The sequence below is a fragment of the Conger conger genome, chromosome 18, assembly GCF_963514075.1.
Source record: "Conger conger chromosome 18, fConCon1.1, whole genome shotgun sequence".
NCBI lineage: Eukaryota > Metazoa > Chordata > Actinopteri > Anguilliformes > Congridae > Conger > Conger conger.
In genome coordinates this window covers 12,186,060-12,204,758 of record NC_083777.1, presented here as the reverse complement: position 1 = coordinate 12,204,758, position 18,699 = coordinate 12,186,060, and the positions used below count along the sequence as shown (strand labels likewise).

The following is an 18,699-nucleotide window of genomic DNA, read 5'->3' as shown; positions in this document are numbered from 1 at the left end:
TTGATTATCACGTGATCCGATTCTCAAGGAAAGGAGGAAGTGAGCACCTAACCAACTGAAGCTAGTGTGTCGCCATCATTTTCGATTTAGTAGCGCATTGATATGGTGTGTCTGTGCATGCTGACCACAGAGCTGTGAAATACGATACTTTTCTTTTATGTCGACGTGGATAGATTGCTAAGTATTAGAAACTACACACGCGTTGAAATACAATGGCTTCATCGGAAAGGTGTCTCGCGAAAGGTAATACATTTCACGAAATTTGCTGTAGGCCGATCAGTTACAGCCATATGAGTTCAAGAAAGTCCATATTCACATCTCTCGTCTAATGATTTAATCTGCAGCACTTTAGCCATTGTGGAGGAAGCTGCTGTGTAGCGACTGTACTGTAGGCAGGATATTTTCAAGATAGAATACGTTGTATTTATTTATTTGGTTAAATCCAAACTGTCGTGTTAGTGGCATCGCATGATATAAAAAATGAAAGAACGTAAAAAAATAATAATAATTAAGTTAAAATAATGAAACTGCGTTTTGTGTTTCTTGCATTCACTCTAAAAAAGGATAATATCCATACGTTAGTGTAACTTACCTTCATCACATTTTCAATGTTACTTTTGTGTTAGAAATATACTATTTATTTGTGACTTAAAACTGACGTTGTTGAAACTAACACGCAACGTATTGTCCTTCTCTTGACATGTTGTGCATATGAATCATCTGTTATCAATAAGGTTCTGCAAAGTCATCCTGAGCATGCTTACTCTCTGGGAATGAAGACAGTCACGCCCCCTATTGTAGGCTATGAACCATAAATTCCCGAAAAAGTAAATGTTCAACACGCTTTGTCTTACTACATTTGTGTTAGGTTCATCGCATTTTATGTTAGTCAGAACTGTGTTACAAAATTACGATTTAGCCTACGTGTGTAGCCTATTGAAGATACCATATTGCAAAGAGTGCAATTGCTCTTGGGATTATAAATTATGTTTTATATGACAAAGGCTTTTTTAGAAACTTGGCCTCAAAATAAATTTTATGATATATCTATAACAGCGGTCCAAAGAGGTCACAATGGGTGGGGCAGGGCCACCATTTGGAATTCCAGGGGATGGTAATTACCACCAGCAAGCTTCTTGGTCTAGTTAATGTTTAACCCTTTATGGTACGCATGATCAAATAGCACTTAAAAAATCACTGTGTGTTTTTTTTACTTCTGTTTGACCCTAACATTTATTCTACAAGGTAGAATTCTTTTTTTAGGTAATTGTCATTTAGAAATAACGTTGTCCCATAAGGGGTAACTTTTCCCCCTGAAAAGCCCCAATACATAAGGAAAGTAAATGCATTTAATCACCTATTACATAGTCAGAAAGTTCATTTTCAACTCCAAAAACGAGCTACAATTAATTTTTTACCACAGACATGAATGTTATCGAACATAGTAGATTCAAATATGTATTTCATGAAAGGTGATCTTGAACATATCCAAAGTTGAGGATGGTGGCATACTACTAACACCCAATTTTTGGGGGATCAATTTATGCCTACATTAACTTAATAGCATTTTTCATGAGCTATATCTTCCTTGTCAAACACCTCATGTATTTGATTTGTTACGTGATAAATTTAAAAAGAAATGTGAGAGGCAAGATGTTTCTAACTTTTATCATCTTTTTCCTTGCATCATTTATACATGATGAAATCCCATAGAGTGTTCTCTTAAAATGTTTTTCATGCATATTTTCTCCACCTCTGATACCCTCCTAATCAGCACCCACGATAGTATCTCTGAAGTTGAACACTGCTCTAAAATAGAGTAATCCACAAAAAGTTACAATTCTGGATCTGTAGGCTATATTGAGGTAAGGTCAGTGACCTGTATAGGGGAAAAACTCAAGAGGGAAGCCACAGGTGCAACTGACTAGAACAGCCAAATCTAAAAAAGTCTATTTAATCTTCAAAAAATGAAATTAAAGGAGGTAGAATTAGATGGATTTAAACAAGCCCAAACAAGTGGTTGGGGTCCAGGGCTGGGGGTTGAAATAAAGCTTATATTTCCAAATGAGCAACTGGATTTCTTAAAATGAGTACAAAACCACCACCCAGTGCACACAAGTCGCCTATTAGCAGACTCTGCAAATCTGTCTACCGGTAGCCTTTGTTGGTCAGTGTAGTATATGCCATTCCAGGCATGTTCAGCATCTGGTGTAGCCTATGTTCAGCAAGTAGGCTATTGCTGGATTATATGTAATTTGATATCTTGGTATTGCTTCATACCATCTTTTGAGTTACTATTTTCATCCAATCACCCCTTATCAGTGTCATATTGGGAATATGAGAATGAGTTATTACCGGGCCTAAACACTGTTCTAGACAAGTTGTCTTTTCTGCGATCAAGTTTTCCAGGTTTTTCCTGTAATGGTGCTCCATGGGGAGCGGTGTCTAAAATAGTGACAACAAACGTACTGTATTACTTACATGAACAAAGAGGAACAGTGGCATCTAACGGTCCAGAGAGGAATTGCAGCAACAAACACACTCATAACCACAACACTGTTTATCCCACCCCTTCTCTGTGAACACGCTGACGTTGAAATGTCATTGGCTGTGGCAATTTTCAACCAATGAGCTTGAATTATTGTACAGCTATACAATGTTTTGGCACAGAGTGCTGGCCCGTCAACTGCATATTTTGAAACTCAAATTTAAGGACTGTAAACACATGCAGAGGGTGAGTCAACATGTCAGTGAGCCTTTTTCAATGATAGGAAGGGATTTACAATGGTCTTGTAATAATGTTTTAAGACAAAAATCTTACCTATTAAACCTAAACCTTCAAGACTGGTTGTTCCATGTGATTCAAACACCGTTTCCTTCACTTGCCAGGAAGTTCCGCTCCAGGTCCAGTGCCCAAGGGGAAGATCCGGCTTTACAGCATGAGATTCTGTCCTTTTGCAGAGAGAGCACGTCTTGTCCTTCATGCCAAGGGTATCAAGTAAGCCAATATAGACACAGGAATGTATGGAGGGATTCACATAATTCCTTGTAGGTCTTATAATGTTGAACTCTATTCAATTTCCTCCTACAATATATATTGTTTTCTTTAGAGTGTACTTCTAACTGTGACAAATATGAATTTCATAGAAACGGGCAGCTTCTTTACGCTTTTCCATATTTCAGACATGACACCTTCAACATTAATTTGATGGACAAACCTGATTGGTTCCTGATGAAGAACCCACTTGGCCTGGTGCCAGTGCTGGAGATGCCAGGTGGTCAGGTGATCTATGAATCACCAATCACGTGCGACTACCTGGATGAGGTTTACCCAGAGAAGAAGCTGCTTCCAGCAGACCCTTTTGAGAAGGCTCAACAGAAGATGCTGCTGGAGCATTTCTCCAAGGTACAGTCTGGGTCAAGAGCCTCTCTCACTTCCAAATCTAACACACAACCTCTGTTTACCTACTTCCTTTTGGACCTCTTGAACTCTCAATGCTTCAAATCTGGGCCATGTCCGATTCACTTGCCTACTATTGGGTATAGTGTACAGTGAATGAGAGTTTAAGTTGGAAACGTTTTCTCTAAATATAGTGAATTAAAATCCCAGGAGGATATAGTACTTATTTATATCGCTGAGTGAGTATATTTGTGTGCGTACTTTCCAGGATATAAACAATCATTTATGTCCCATAAATATTTCATGTGGCTTCACTTTTAGAGCTTTCTTGACATTTTCCTTCAATAACAACAAGTGAGCATGGCCAGAACACCTTGTGACACTTCCACAGTCTGAGTGGAAAATACTATTGAGGATATTTTTTGCAGACTATGCATAATAAAACATACACACAAAACAATAGACAGTGTGCTTCGTAGAGATTACAGTATATACTTCAAACACAATCCAGGTCTCACGCTCAGAGGACCTGACACCTGTGGCTAATGTGACAGGCTGTAACTTGTCTTGTCTACTTTTACAGCAGGCTTGATATATGACGCCTTACCATGGAAATCCAATGGTGCAGGTTCAACTAAAGATCTAGTTTTTAGTGCATAATTTGCCATTAGCAAAAAGGAGTGTTGGCACTGTCTGCTGCATTGGTGGAGGTGGTTGCAGGAGTGGCATAGGCTTGCTATACAATTAAGCATTCCAAAAGTATAAAACCATATTAAAGTGGGAATCCTTAATTTTCTCATTTTAGAAAATGTCATATGTGATACGTTTTCACGCTGGCATCTTTGTAGCAATACGGTTTCAATGTGTTTCTCATGCTATTTTCCACTGGTGGTGTTGGGTGTAACAATCTTGCTAAGTATTCAAATATGATGATGCACACACAGGAATTGTAAAATCCAAAAAATAATGTTTTTAATTAGGTTTGCTGTGTAAGACAACATTGTTGATTCTCTGGACAGTCGTCTTTCTCCAAAATACACTACCACTGGATTGTCTTCTAAGAAAAACAAGCACCCAATGTTCTCCCAGTAATGGCCTTGTTTCGAAGGGAACTCTGGTGTCTAAAGTGTGAACAAATTTTTTGACCGCCAGTAACCACAGATATTTCCAAATCCACCAAAACTGCAAAATGAATTTTAGCTACTTTAAAGTTACACATTTTATGCTGTATGTTTGTGCACTGTTTGTAAAAGTTTTTATTTTTCCCCAAAGATCGCCCCTTACTTTTACAAGATTCCTATGATGAGAAGGGATGACGAAGATACTTCAAAACTGGAAGAAGAGTTGAAGGAAAAGCTCATTAAACTGAATGGGGCAAGAAAAAGATATTTGATACTTCAGCTAAAATGAAGCTGTTTTTTTTTCTTTTTTTAAACTTCTGTAGCATTATACTTATTTCCCAGTATTATTTTATATCAGAATTCATGTAGTCAATTTGTTTTGTAGTTGCCTTTGATGACTTTCTTCTTTTGTCACAGAACCTTGCTGGGAAGAAGTACTTTGGGGGAGATTCAATTACCATGGTTGATTACATGATTTGGCCCTGGTTTGAAAGAATTGAGGGCATTGGATTAAAACAGTAGGTATCAGTGCTAAAGTGTGAAGGGTAGAAATTCCTTTGTGCAGAACAGTTTAGAAAAGATTTTTGCTACAGTGAGTTGCTAAACAGAGAAAAATGGAAGTCCAAAATCCATGTCTTAGTAACCACCTGTTGAACATCTTACTGTTGTAACTGTGTCGGATCAGTTATGCTTATGTATGTTCTTCTCAAAGGCAAACAAATAGTCACTAGGTTTCAGTTCCACTTAATGTAATCTGATGTTTTTATGTATATTCCTCTAATGGAAAGGAACAATTTCACTGTTTTTCAGCCTCATGGATGGAACGCCAGAACTGAAGAACTGGACAGAGTGCATGCTGGAGGATCCATCAGTCAAGGCCTCCATGTTGAACACTGAGACATTCAAGGGATTCTACAAAACATATCAAGACGGCAAACCTGACTATGATTATGGCCTATAGAAAGGAGAGTATCTCTCCCAAAGTTGTTCTTTTTCTTTTGGCAAGGTATATGGTCTGTTTGCCAGATATAAATCTGCTTGCTTTTCATTCTTATCACAAATGGTTACTAAAGGTATCTGGTCCATATTTTTTGTTTAATGCCATATCAGCTGATCAGGGTATTTTTGTGCCAAATTCAATTAAATTCAGTAAATTAGACAGATAATGCTAATTTGTTAATTTGAGTAACCAATGCTGAAAATAATTACATTTTTGGCTTTGGTTGTATTTTACATTTGATTGTACTGAATCAGAAATTGGATTTTCGTCAGCGATGATCATAGCTTTTGAAATGACTGTTGTTAATAAAGATGAAGAACATCTTTCATGTATGGTTGTTTGTTCTTAATTTAGCAGTGGTCTTAAAAATGTAAGCATTCCTTACCACCTTTCTTGTAGGTTAATATTAAGAATAAGACAGTGTTAATCAAGTTTAAATATTAGTAACACTTAGTGTTAAATGTTAAGTGTTTTTATTTTTTAAATTGTAGTCATTCAAGTGTTAGAAAATGTTTTGGACAAAGCTTACTGCGATTTTTCTGTGCCTCAGATATTCAAGCTTTTCTCAACATTCTTAGCATTACCACATTTGACCACTAGATGCCATATCATTTCCAGGCTTTTAGTGAAAGAAGCATATTGCTCTTCAGAATACATTTAGCAAATGAGCATGAATGCATCTCTTTTGCTTACTACATGTACTAAGGCTATTGTGGTCACATGATTGTATTGCAGATGGGTACGACATTGAAAACGCATGCGTATGCCATCATTTGTGGAATGCCGGGGAAAGCAAATGCGAAATTGCCCTTAAATGATAACCAGATTCCAGGGTGTCTTCAGACACAGTTTTCATTATTTAAAATCATGTTTAGATAGTGTATACTACATAACATTTGTCACCTAACAGCATACAGACACCCACACTAAATTGGTCTTTAAGGGCAGTAATGGAAAGCGTACCTGTCTCTGCTGGAATAAATATGTTCACTTTCTCCATACTGAACATTAGTCAGGAAGGTTTGAAACAGTGTTTTTATTATTCTCAACAAAAACTATATACAATTCGGTCTGTTATAAATGATACCAAAATGTGTATAAAAGGCACTTTCATTTTTGATATAAAATATATCACACCTTCATTATAAAATACAATAAAAAAAAGTATTTGGAGTCACCACACAAGCTGGATTGTCATGAAGCTTCAAAAGCTATTTTTATACAAAAATAATAATAAAAATAACAATTTATTTATATATGTGCAAACAGTAAATACTCAACTCACAGCCCGGCACTTTGTTCATTTGGTAAATGTTTTGGCTGCTTTGCCCAAAATGTTATTTGGGAATGTCAAAGTGATTTTCCATTTTCCAAACTTCATATGCAGCTAAAGCAACAGGGCTGTGTGCCCTGCATTAAATATGACTTGTTTTGATGAGCTCCCTTCATTCATGCACAATGCACACTTGTGAGCATTTGTGAGGGGTGCAAGAGCGATAATAAACCTGCAGCTTCACAGAAAACTGGAATACACAATGCATCTGGTAGTTTAACCAGGCCAAGAGAAAATAAGCCAAAACTGAGAACCACACAGAGCTGCACTATTTCCCCAAGGAATGTGTGTTGGCAAATATAAAATTAGCATAATAAAACCATTAAGTGAAAAACAAGGCCAAACAGTTAATCACGCTGACATATGCATAACTTCATAAAGCACAGTACAAACCAAATACAGTATCAGTGTAGTATAAATGATATACAAATTGTGTAAATATAACCTACGTTCATATAAAACCACCCTTATTGCTGTACACAAGCTCAGTGCGTAACATTGCCAGTGAGCTGGCTATACAGTGGCTTCAGAAAGAATTCAGACCTGTATTGTCTTGTAGGAAAAAGAAAAAATTCAATTTTTGCCCTTCGATCTTCACTCAATAAACCATAACTACAAAATGAAAATCTTATCTTTTTTTTCTCAATTTATTACAAATCAAGAACTGAAATATGTAATTTACATATGTATTCAGACCCTTTGCTGTGGCACTCCAAATTGTAGTCAGGTGCATCCTGTTTGCTGGTCTGATGAGACCAAAATGGAATGCAGCCAAATACAGAGAGGTCCTTGAAGAAAACCTGCTCCATAGTGCATGCAACCTCAGCCTGGGGCAGTGGTTCACCTTTCAGCATGACAATGACCCGAAGCATACAACCAAGACAATGCTGGAGTTTCTGACAGTCCTTAAGCGGCCCAGCCAAAGCCCAGACTTAAACCCCATAGAACATCAAGCAATTGGCACTTCCCATCCAATCTTGAGAGGATCTGCCAGGAACAATGGGATAAACTGGCCAAATACAGGTGTGCAAAGCTTGTAGAGACTTACCTAACAAGACTCGATTACTCCACTTGCCCAACTGCTGCCAAAGGGGCTTCTACAGTACTGAATTAAGGGTGTAAATACTTATATAAATGAGAGATTTCAGTTTTTGATTTTAGACTTTTTTTTTTTTGTGTAGATTGACGGGCCAAAATTTCATCCAATTAAATAAACACAAAGTGAATGGCCCTGAATACTGAGGCCACTGTATATCACAATGTAATTATGCCTGTGCTGTACATAAGAAGACATGTAGGCTTCTTTTCCACAGGGTCCAAAGGCAGTATCTGTAAAACACTGTGAGTACAATGCTGGATCCACAAAGATGTAACATCCAGTGTCCTTCCATTTTTTTTTATCTTCATGGATTCGGTGGTGCAACTGCAATAAATTCAAGACTTTTCGAAACTTCTTTCTTGTGGACATAGCATGTGAGTTATACTTCAATCCGGGACTAACATTCAAAGGTTTTTGACACATTTATAGCAATTACTAGCAGAATCAGACACTAAGACATACTTGTGTGGCGTGTGTCCCCGTTTGGAAACTGTGGTGTATACTCTTGTATTAGCACACACGCATTTCTTAGCATTTCCTGAAAGTGCTCCACTGTTTTGGTATAAAGCTGTCTCTGCAGCACAAGGGGCCGGAAGAGATTTATGGGCTCTGCTGTGCGGAATATTTCCGGAACCAAGATTTCCCCTGGAACATGGTCATTCCCGACCAGCACGTGACAGAGCCACTTCTCCTGAAGGCTCTTTTCCAGGAAGCCCATGATGTCGCGGAGACGGAGCTCCAGATTTTCAAAGCACCACGCGGATGGTTTCATGCCCAAGAGCAGGTGTAACAAGGCGGTCTTCAGGTGATAGTTAGTCAGGGCACTTTTGCCTGTCAGGCCTTCCTGCTTCTTGTGCAGGAAAGACAGGATCTGAAGGCAGCGGATGTGGCAGGAGTTTTCCGGCAAGTTCTTACCCAGGTATTTCAGCAGGTTCTTCTCATACACAGCGAAGGAGAGGGACCAGTAGGTATCCGAAGAACTTCCATTCTCAGAGGGAAAGTGTGAGACAAAGTATGCGTTGGTGTCTTCGAACTGGACGACAGGAGTGATGTTGAGGACGACCACCCTCCCCGACCTGAACCGGACCTTCAGGGCCCCAGGGGCATCCAGGTTGCGGAATGTGAGCTCAAACTCATACTTGTGGGAAATCCGTCCCCATGCTTTCGTGAAAGAGATTTGGAACCACTTCATGACCTGGTCCTTGGCTAAATAGGACGTGTTCTTGAAGCACAGGAGGTCGTCGCAACTGTCGTCGGGTTTGGGTTTGTCGTTCTTGCCGTGCAGAAGGCAAAGCATGTCCTCGCCCAGGTCGGTCGTCCCGCAGAGGCAGTCGGCCCCTCTCTTAGCCACCTTGATCCGGCCGGAGCCCTGCATGTCCAGGGGAATGTCCCCGGACGGGCTGCACCACAGCCGAAACTTGAAGTCGTACGGTTCGGGGGGGACGAAGGGCACGATGAGGTCGCAGGTCAAGGGCTTGCTCACGCTCCACGATTCAAAGGTGCTGCCCACACCCAGGCAGTCCTCAACCTCCATGTCGGTGTCCTTGTCGCTCACGCTCCTCAGGGCCTCCAGGAGGTCGTCGGCAAAACCTTCAACGAACTCACAGGTCCTGCGCGCCTCCTGGGCCGACACCCGGATGCACCTCTCGTAGAAACTGCTCAGGACCCCCTTGTCGGGGAAAAGGGCCTTGGTCAACACCGTCCCCACTGATAGAACCTCCTCGTCTGCCAGGGAGGAGCGCCGGGCTGAGAAGGAGCAGGCGAAGTCCTGCCGGCACACCTCGATGGTGAGGAAGATGATGAGAGAGAGGGCACTCCAGAAGTACCAGCCGTAGCGCTTGTCCTCCTCCTCCTCGTCTCCTCCCGCCTCCTGCTCCTCCTCCCGGGACAGCTCCTCCTCCAGCCGGGCCTGCTCCGCCTCCAGACGCTCCTCATGCTCCTTCATGCGGGTCAGGAGCTCCTCGTCCTGCTCCGGGATGGTGGTGTTCTCTTTCGGGAAGAGGAGCGGGTGGTTGAGGATGGCCGCTGTCACCACCACGCACACCCGCACGATTGTGGCCTGCATGCTCCGAGTCTCTGCAGGAAGGAAAAGGAAATGACACTTCAAAAACAAAACACCAACTTGAAGGCCCGTGTAGTTATCTATAGAAACACCTCCTCAGACAGATGTGATCGGGCATACTTGACGAATACTTGACTAATACCTGATTGAGTTGAACAATACATTTGAGAGCAGATATCCTCTTTTACTGTACTGATTTGCATTACTCTGCACAAGCTTGTTCGAATGTGTGAACCACGACCACTTCACACAATATGACTACTTCACATTTATAGTACTGTGGATGAATGATTCTTCTGCATCAATACATAATGTCCTGACTGTACACACTTTGATGGCCATGGACCCTTGTCTGTTGTCTCCTAAATTGGTGGAGGTTTAGACAGTGATTGCACAGGCTTGCTTGGGCATCCTAACTAGGAGAATAGGACAAATCTGAGGTAGGTATTGTTTTGAAAAAGACATGATACAATCCCTAGGTTCTACATTCATTAAAACCCCTTTCCTTCCTAATCATTTCAAACTACATGAGCTGCAAAATCAGCGGGGCCAGTGATGTATATTTATACTGTTCTGGGAATGCACACAAAGCAGAATGATTTATTTCACAGAAGCATACACATTTTTATGGTTGTAACCTTTTTACAGTATAAATGAGTGGGTAAAAATAATAAAACAAACTCAAAACTAGATTTTTTTGTAGCTCAGGACAGAAGAAAATGTAGTACAGTTGTTTCTTGACTTCTACAAATGAATTTTAAGTTCCAAGAATCTTGAGTAAAACAAAAATGTGCTTTGTTTCTCATCTAGTCAAGAGTTTATACTAAACCTCAAGACCTCACCCTCCACTGTGTGACATGGTCCACACATTGTCCAATTATAGAGCACCCACTGTGACGCACCATGTCTTTAAATATGAAATGCTGTACCATATAAGGAAGTCAGATAACCTTTCCAGAGTGTTTTGCAAGATAGTGTGGTTGCTTCGTGAACAAGCACTTTACTGATTGCTAAATATATCTTAGATTACTGCTGAAGCAAATGCACTCTGTCTCATAACATCTGACTTACTTTTTGACCCAAAATACATTTTAACAAGCAAATATTATCTTATGTTTGACCACTTTTCAGGTTACATTCAGGACTAATTATTGTGATCAATATGTGAGCCTTACATACTTGACATTGTATCAAAACATATACTTAAACTAAAGAGTAATTATATGGGTTTTATGTGGTTTTTGTCTTAATTGTAATAAATTGTGCACATGTAACCAGGCAGGTATCTTTCAGTTGTTGCTTGAGGAAGGAAATTACATAAACAACTTGTTCTTTACTGCCAGTGTTTCACAAAAGGAAATTTGAGCAACAACCACTGATGTTTCATGTATGCTCGTCTATAAACTCTGACAATGACGCGCTGCTAGTGATAGAGACATGACACTGCATTGTATATAGATTAAACTGACGTATTTTGCTGCTCCAATATCTCTGCACATACAATGCATTAGACACACAGCAAAATGTCCTCATAAAGCCCTAGTATCCCTAAGCTGTCAGTTACATTGCCAGGTTAGACACTGCATTTTCTCCCTTGAGGAAGGTACCTTCAACCTAAACGTCAGTTATAAATAGGCCTACTCAATGTGTTAAAATGCAAGTATTCGTTTCCTTCAATATAAGGCATAAATTAGCATCGGTAAATTTGAATCGGTAAAGACGGTTACGAATACTAAACTGCAATATGAATGAAAACAAAGTAGTTCAGAGAAGGCTATCACAAATTAACCACACAAGCAACTCCACTGGCTTTCTTATGAAAATGTAGCATAAATACGCACGTGCTGGGAAAACATATTCCACGTGGATCTAGAAAAGCATGATGATCTCACTATTTTGTCATGTTCACGGGACAGGAAGCCTGCGGATAACGGCGCTTGGGCCCTTGTAGCCTACCGACTGCCTAAAATGTCTCACAATTTTGAGAGCCAATTTCATGCAAACACAACAACAAGCCAGCCAAAACATGCGGTTCTTTCATTGCAATGAGGCTTTGGGTAATCGAAATATGTTCGTATTTGGTTTACTTGATCAACTTCATTCGGCGGATTTTAGTAGAAGCGCACTAAAACGGTACCGTGTTTCCACCCTTTTGTTGTCCTAGAAACCAAACTGTCAAATATTACATTGCTCTTTCATGTTGGAAGCCAACCATGGCATCGTGGAAAAAATAACTACTGCCACCCAATTCGTTTCCAACACGGTGAAAACTGTAAATCCCATCATGACAGATAGCTTATTGGTACCCCTGCGTTTCTAACACATAGGCTATGCAACTTCCTCAATAATGGTAAGATGCGGATGCTAATGACAATCGCCTATTTAAATCTAGTAGGTTAAATCTGTTTCGCTACTATCCAACGAAGTTGTTTATCGATAAACATCAAAACCTCCCGAACTCGTTCAATCTGAGCCGAAATTGTGTCCGACGGTAAAAAGCAAGAACTTCCTCGTGTTTTTAGCCATGTTAAAGATTTCACTAAGTTCTCCATTTCGTTCCAAGTTCAGATGTTTCTAGGTGACTCGGCTAACGCTAGAGAAATTTTGACCAAGAAAATACAACAAAAATACAGAACAAACCAAGCACAACCAAATGCAGGCAATGTCTCTGTCTTAGTTAATATCTTACTATCCGTCACATGTAACGGTATGCTAGGTTACATGGTCGGCTACACATAGACAGCAATAACCATTAAAGAATGAAAAAAGTGTACGAACCTTACGTATAATTTCTAGAGAGAAGATCTCATTTTTGTTTTGCTGTCAGACAAAACCACTGGGAACAGACCGAATTAGCTCTGTAGCTAGGCGGCAACCAGTCACTCTTCTGCCTCTTCCTACGGTATAGAGTAGGTAGATGATGGCGGGTTTAACTCATTTCCTGGACGCCCTGTAGGCTACATGAGAAACATTTTCCTGTCCCTATAAAAAGCACCATCGCCGTATAGCCTAAACATCCTCTAACAAAGCGAGGTTCCCCGGAGTCCAAACAAACTTTTCTGGCATTTCAGAATACATATTAAATTGTTTTCATATTGATAACACAAAAGGTACAGCTATGTATTTTCTGTCAGACATGCTGCACAAATCGTTTAAATTAATATATCATATTAAAGGAAGGTCTGCAGTGGGTGGAGGACCGGGTACGTCGTCATTATATTGTTGCGCGTACGACGAATCTTCTAATGAGACTCAGTTCAGTCCTAAAGTCTCTCAGGCTGTGTTAGAAACCGCATAGTTAACATACTACTCGTACTACATTTAAATGAAAATCAGCATTTAGACATTTAGTACGGTTAGTATGCTAGTATGCGGTTTCCAACACGGCCAAAGTTTGCTAAGCTTTTGAGATATTATATGGTTTACTATTTTCCCCGACATCCATGGTTTCCCTTCCATTTTTATGATTTTTGCTAACTTGTTTATGGATGTGTAAGCTTTTAGCCCGCATCATTTATAGTGATCCCTCTTTGCTGTATATTTTTTCCTTTCTTTCTTTGTTTATTATGTGTAATTAAAAAAAACTACCGAAGTAACATTTTCTTAGCCACTGCCACTAATTATAAATACGGTGGTTATGTATGTTTTATCAATTTACGGTTAGGCCTATGTGAAGTAGATTAGCCTATTTGTTTTCTCGAGACAGGAAAGAAATCATTGTTTTGTCCATTGTGACAACTTCTATAAACACCATCAGTTAATTACGCAGTTTTACCACAAGAGAGCAGTATAGCCTTCTGTCATTTTTAGGATTGGTTACGCAGCCTAGTGGAGAGGCGCAAAAAGTACAGTGAAGTGTCTAATAACTGCGCGTGTATTAATATTGATCAATAGGCTACTTGAATGGGGATAAGCATTTGTGACACATTTATCTCTGAAAGTGATTTAACAAGTAATCGATTTGCTACATATTCTCCAATGTATCCTGAACTGTACACCGGATCACTATTTGAAAAGTGTTTTTCTATCGTCTTTTTTGAAGCATATCTGTTTGAAAATGTATTCTCAGTTACAATTAATAGTATATATTTATAATCCATTTGAAAGAAATGTACTGGTTTAAGGTAAACGGGCAGGTGCAGGTCCAACAATATTGTACGAAAATATGCTTATAGATTAGGCTATTAGAACATACATTTGACATGTCCATGTATAGGCCTATATATGTCTTCATTTCTGCGGTGTTGAATGAAATTTCGCCAATGTCTCAGTGGCCGGAATTAGGCAAATAGGAAGGAGAGGAAAATAATATAATTTGGGTACAGAAGTGTCCACTCCACTGTGAGAGATTTCCTGGAGGTGTCGGACTGCAAGGGGCGGTGTCTCATCCAGTAGGTGCAGGTTTGGACTTTTATTTTTAGGAAACAAGGATATCTTCCCGTACATTAACGTTAGTCTACCGAAGATTTCAACGTCGTCTTGTTGTTTTCGACCGACTTAGCAGGATAAGCGAGGCAATAACGAATTAATTCAACGGCAGCATATTGATTGCATCGAATCTGAACGGTACTGTGAAATTGCTTTATGAAGTTCAAATTCTGGATAAGATCGGAGAAATAGGCTATGGTTAATTTATAGAGTTATACCATAGTCTGAACCAGAATATGAGTCGCAAATAGCCTATATCTAGTCATATTCATTCTAATAATAACATTCAGAGATTTCTTTTTAGAAGAAGCCCTGCCAAAGTTGGCTAAGCTATTACGCGGGGTTCTCAATCCTCATCTGCTATTGTCTAATTTCATTAGAACTGTAGCCTACACCAAAGCAGGACAGCAGGATGGAACGTTTGAAATTGGTGCTGCAATACTTCCAGTCAAACTCAGAGTCCATTTCAAACGGAATCTGTGTCATACTCGCCTTGATTAGCGTGAAGTTATACACTAGTTTCGACTTTAACTGCCCTTGCATTCCGCAATATAACAAAATGTATGCCCTGGGTGTAATGTTTGTACCGCCGATAATATTATTTTTATTGGGGATCTTAATAAATCGGCACACGGGGGTAATGCTGGAGGAATGGCTGAGACCAGTTGGGAAGAGGACAAAAAATCCAGCGGTTGTCAAGTAAGTCATATCTTTCTCTCTCTCTCTCTCTCTCTCTCTCTCTCTCTCTCTCTCTCTCTCTCTCTCTCTCTCTCTCTGAAATCGCAATACATAGACACTCACCGAGCTTATATTTTAGACTTCTATTGCTGTAGCCTATCCACTTAGAGTTATGATGCGTTGTGTGTTCAGAGATGCTCTTCTGCATACCACTGGTGTAATGTGTGGTTATTTTCGTTTGTCTCCTTCCTGTCAGCTTTGACCATATCTACATGGTTTTATGCATTGAACTGCTGCCACACTGATTAGATAATTGCATGAATAAGTAGGTGTAATAAAGTAAAAATGTTCCAAATAAAGTCCTCAGTGAGTGTATATAATAGTATATAATGTATACATTGTGGTTAGTCATCAATCAATGACAACTAAAGAAAATAACTTTGGTGACAGCTGAGTGATATATAAATCTGCTTGGGCCAGCGTGAACTCATTCAGTGAAGTGCAGTGGATATTATGTTAGCAAGTGGGAAACTCAGGCTCACCTTTCATGCAAAGTGACATGAGGAAGATTCCACCTTTCAGCTGGAACTAGGTGTGCTGGAACTGGCGTTTCATAGCAACAACCATCCAACCATTTGCTATTGTGAAAGGTGACTGAAAATGCAGTCTGCAAACAAACGTATAAAGGAATTTAGGAACGCAGCTGCGCTTTCATGTTCTACATGCTCAAATGACCATGGTTATCTTATCAGCCTCACTGCACTTCACACCAAGAATGAAAAAACCTTCACCAAAATGTTTATTAATATAAAATCCCCATTCAAAAAAATCTGCACATTCTCCAAAATAAATGGTCTGCATTTGATAAAAGGAGATAAAGTTTAAAAACACAAGGCTAGTTACAGCTAGACTATTCAAAAGATGTTTCTGGAATGAGGCACTGTTGTTATCTTCATCAGTAAACCCGGCCAGCCAGGGTCACACTGTACAGTAAACAGTGTGTTTTTTCTATCATGAAAAAATCCATGTCAGGTTGAGATCAAACCATTTTAGTCCACTCAAAATGGCAGAATGAGTCTCCCTGCATTGCCCTTGCAGGTACTTGTTTTCCGCCATGATGCAGAGGGCGATGCTCGCTCCTATGGTCTGGATCTTGGTGACCCTCCTGGATGGGAAGTGCTTCATCTGTGCTTTCAGCATGAGTGTGGACCCCAAATACTTCTCAGGCATACCCAACAACACTGGCATGGAGCTGGTCAAGATCCTGGCCAAGGTGCCCTGCAAGGAGGACATCATCTTCAGGAACAACACCTTCCGCAAAGCCGTCTCACGCTACGTGCGCTGCTACTCGCAGGTGAGTGGCCTCGCTTAGGGCCTCGGTTTATGGTTCTGACAGTGCATCTGCCATACGTTTGGTACAAAAAGGGGGAAACAGTTGAGGTTTCACCTACACGTGTCTGTAGTGTTGCAATGGTTGGGCTTCATGAGCCCAGCGGGTGGACCAATGAGCTGTAAATTGCAGATTTTTTTAAATCCAGAAAATCCAAGATTCAGTTGTCTTGACTCATCACAGAAAAAACATGATTGGTTCAAACAAGTGAGTCACTCATAACACCTCACTATGTACGTACAAGCTGCTTTTTGACGGATCTTTAAATTTGGCGTTATGTTTTTGGTTGAATCTAAGAGGGTGCATAGACAAGATATGATAGATATACTTTATTGAACCCTGTGGGGTGTCCTCTGCATTTGACCTAGCAACTTAGGAGCAGTGGGCAGCCACAGTACAGCGCCCAGGCACTAACTCCAGTTCTGGGGCCAGTGCTTTGGTCAAGGCCAATGGCAGGAGTCCACCTAACCTGGCATGAGACCTGACATTTCACTGTGGCAAACGGTTATGTCCAAAGGATATATAGAGTAGATTCATAATCACGTTGACTGTGTTTTGTCTTCACTTCTGCAGGCCATTGGCTGGTCTATCCTCCTCGTCCTCATCCTCCTGGGTGCGGTGGGTCGCGTCATCAAGCCCTGCTTCAACCATGCCAACTTCCTGCAGACGCGCTACTGGAGCAACTACCTGGACATCGAGCAGAAGCTCTTCGACGAGACCTGCATCCTTCATGCCCGCGTCTTCGCCCGCAAGTGCGTTGTGCAGTTCTTCGAGGGCATGCGCGAGGACGTGTGGCTGAGGCTGCCCCGCCCGCCCGTCAGGACCAGGGAGGAAAAGGAGGAGGAGGAAGAGGAGCACGAGCGCCTGCACGGCATCACCAGGCATGACCAGGTGGACCACATCCTCAACACCTGGTACGCCTACAAGCCGGAGCTGGACGTGACCAAGATCGCGTACCGGCCCAAAGTCTACATCACCTGGGAGGACAAGGAAGGAAGGGCCTTGTACTCCGATGTGTAGGATCAAAACAGAACCTTTGAAAAAAGCTAGTTCCTTTTTTTTAGCAGTAAAGCCATAGCATTGGTTTCATTAGTACTAGATGCTATAGAAACATTTTCTTCAACCTTATTCTCTTTATGATTTAACTGAGCCTTTGGCCTGTTTACTGTACGAGAGCTGTAAATATGAAATGTTTGTCTTTCATCAGAAGCTTTGAAAATCAGCCCCACTGCAGCTAAAAAGATGCTTGTACAAAGATGGATGATCTGCCCTGGTCTCATTAGGGAAATGTCTTTCTCCAAATTGTCTACATAGAGACATCAGTTGCTCGGATACATAGAGTTAATTACAGAATGTTGGATGCCTGGCATTCAGCAGCTGCTGCTGTAGGATTTTTGTTATGATTGCGGGTGGTTTGATTTGTTATTTGTGTTGTCCTTTAACTGTGTCCCATGGCCCGGGGGATGGGGGACGGGACGGGGACAGGACGGGATGGGGGGGGTTAAGGGATAAACAAAAACGTAAATATTATGTTTGAAAATTTTTGTTGAATAAAAAATCATTTGATTACAAAAAAAGCTTTGCAAATTACACCATTAAGATTTATTCTGTATTCATGTCTGTGTGCTCAAATATGCTTCATTGATCTGTGCATATTCATATAGAAGCTCTGAAACTTTCTAGTTTATATACTATCCTCTGTCTTCCCCTGTATTCATCAGCAAGCATTTGATTTTGGCCCGAGGTTATTTGAATGTGCTGGGATTTTGTTTAAACTTATTTTGCATGTCTTGTTTCACCTACCTCATCTCTTTGAGTAAGGCAGGTTACCGAGATTAGTTTTTTTTTCTTCAACCCTTTAATTTATAGTAAAATATATGGCTTTTACAACAGTGTATTTTCACCAACATAAGTTTATTTAAGTGTTATGTTTTAATGCACCAGTTTAAGAAACAGCTACCTCCCAATAGGACACAGGGCTCAGTATAAATATATATTTTTAACAAATGTACCTATTATTACTGTAATTTATATATTGGGTCATATTAAAGCGTAACATGTGCTACTTCATTCTATAGCATTGAAATATTTTATTTGTCAATTTTATCACAGAGGATCAGCAATAAACTTATTTTATATGGCCCTTATAAATGTGTGTTTCATGTTTACTCATGAAAATAATTTGCAT

General features: G+C 40.2%; 3 protein-coding genes across 3 annotated transcripts; 2 read left to right on the top strand and 1 right to left on the bottom strand.

Moving 5' to 3' along the window:
* The first annotated feature begins 17 nt into the window (after positions 1-17).
* On the top strand, positions 18-5,844 carry LOC133118209 (glutathione S-transferase omega-1-like). Its single transcript, XM_061228019.1, has 6 exons — positions 18-243; positions 2,890-2,998; positions 3,184-3,406; positions 4,673-4,774; positions 4,939-5,039; positions 5,332-5,844. The coding sequence occupies exons 1-6, from the start codon at positions 213-215 to the stop codon at positions 5,480-5,482; spliced, it is 717 nt and encodes a 238-aa protein (XP_061084003.1). The 5' UTR covers positions 18-212; the 3' UTR covers positions 5,483-5,844.
* Positions 5,845-6,540: 696 nt separating this feature from the next.
* Positions 6,541-13,152, bottom strand: itprip (inositol 1,4,5-trisphosphate receptor interacting protein). Its single transcript, XM_061228135.1, has 2 exons — positions 12,794-13,152; positions 6,541-10,029 (listed from the first exon to the last, which is right to left on the bottom strand). The coding sequence occupies exon 2, from the start codon at positions 10,016-10,018 to the stop codon at positions 8,405-8,407; it is 1,614 nt and encodes a 537-aa protein (XP_061084119.1). The 5' UTR covers positions 10,019-10,029; positions 12,794-13,152; the 3' UTR covers positions 6,541-8,404.
* Positions 13,153-14,369: 1,217 nt separating this feature from the next.
* calhm3 (calcium homeostasis modulator 3) lies at positions 14,370-17,966 on the top strand. Its single transcript, XM_061228633.1, has 3 exons — positions 14,370-15,142; positions 16,220-16,475; positions 17,085-17,966. Exons 1-3 carry the CDS (start codon positions 14,856-14,858, stop codon positions 17,529-17,531), a joined length of 990 nt encoding a protein of 329 aa, XP_061084617.1. The 5' UTR covers positions 14,370-14,855; the 3' UTR covers positions 17,532-17,966.
* Positions 17,967-18,699: the final 733 nt, after the last annotated feature.

Bases quoted from the DNA above. Each gene is read 5' to 3' on its own strand.
- LOC133118209 (XM_061228019.1), top strand. From the start codon at position 213: ATGGCTTCATCGGAAAGGTGTCTCGCGAAAG. The intron at 2,999-3,183 runs GTAAGCCAATAT...TCCATATTTCAG, and splicing joins CTTCATGCCAAGGGTATCAA to ACATGACACCTTCAACATTA. The intron at 4,775-4,938 runs GCAAGAAAAAGA...CTTTTGTCACAG, and splicing joins AGCTCATTAAACTGAATGGG to AACCTTGCTGGGAAGAAGTA.
- calhm3 (XM_061228633.1), top strand. From the start codon at position 14,856: ATGGAACGTTTGAAATTGGTGCTGCAATACTTCCAGTCAAACTCAGAG. The intron at 15,143-16,219 runs GTAAGTCATATC...TTGCCCTTGCAG, and splicing joins AAAAATCCAGCGGTTGTCAA to GTACTTGTTTTCCGCCATGA. The intron at 16,476-17,084 runs GTGAGTGGCCTC...TCACTTCTGCAG, and splicing joins ACGTGCGCTGCTACTCGCAG to GCCATTGGCTGGTCTATCCT.
- itprip (XM_061228135.1), bottom strand. From the start codon at position 10,018: ATGCAGGCCACAATCGTGCGGGTGTGCGTGGTGGTGACAGCGGCCATC.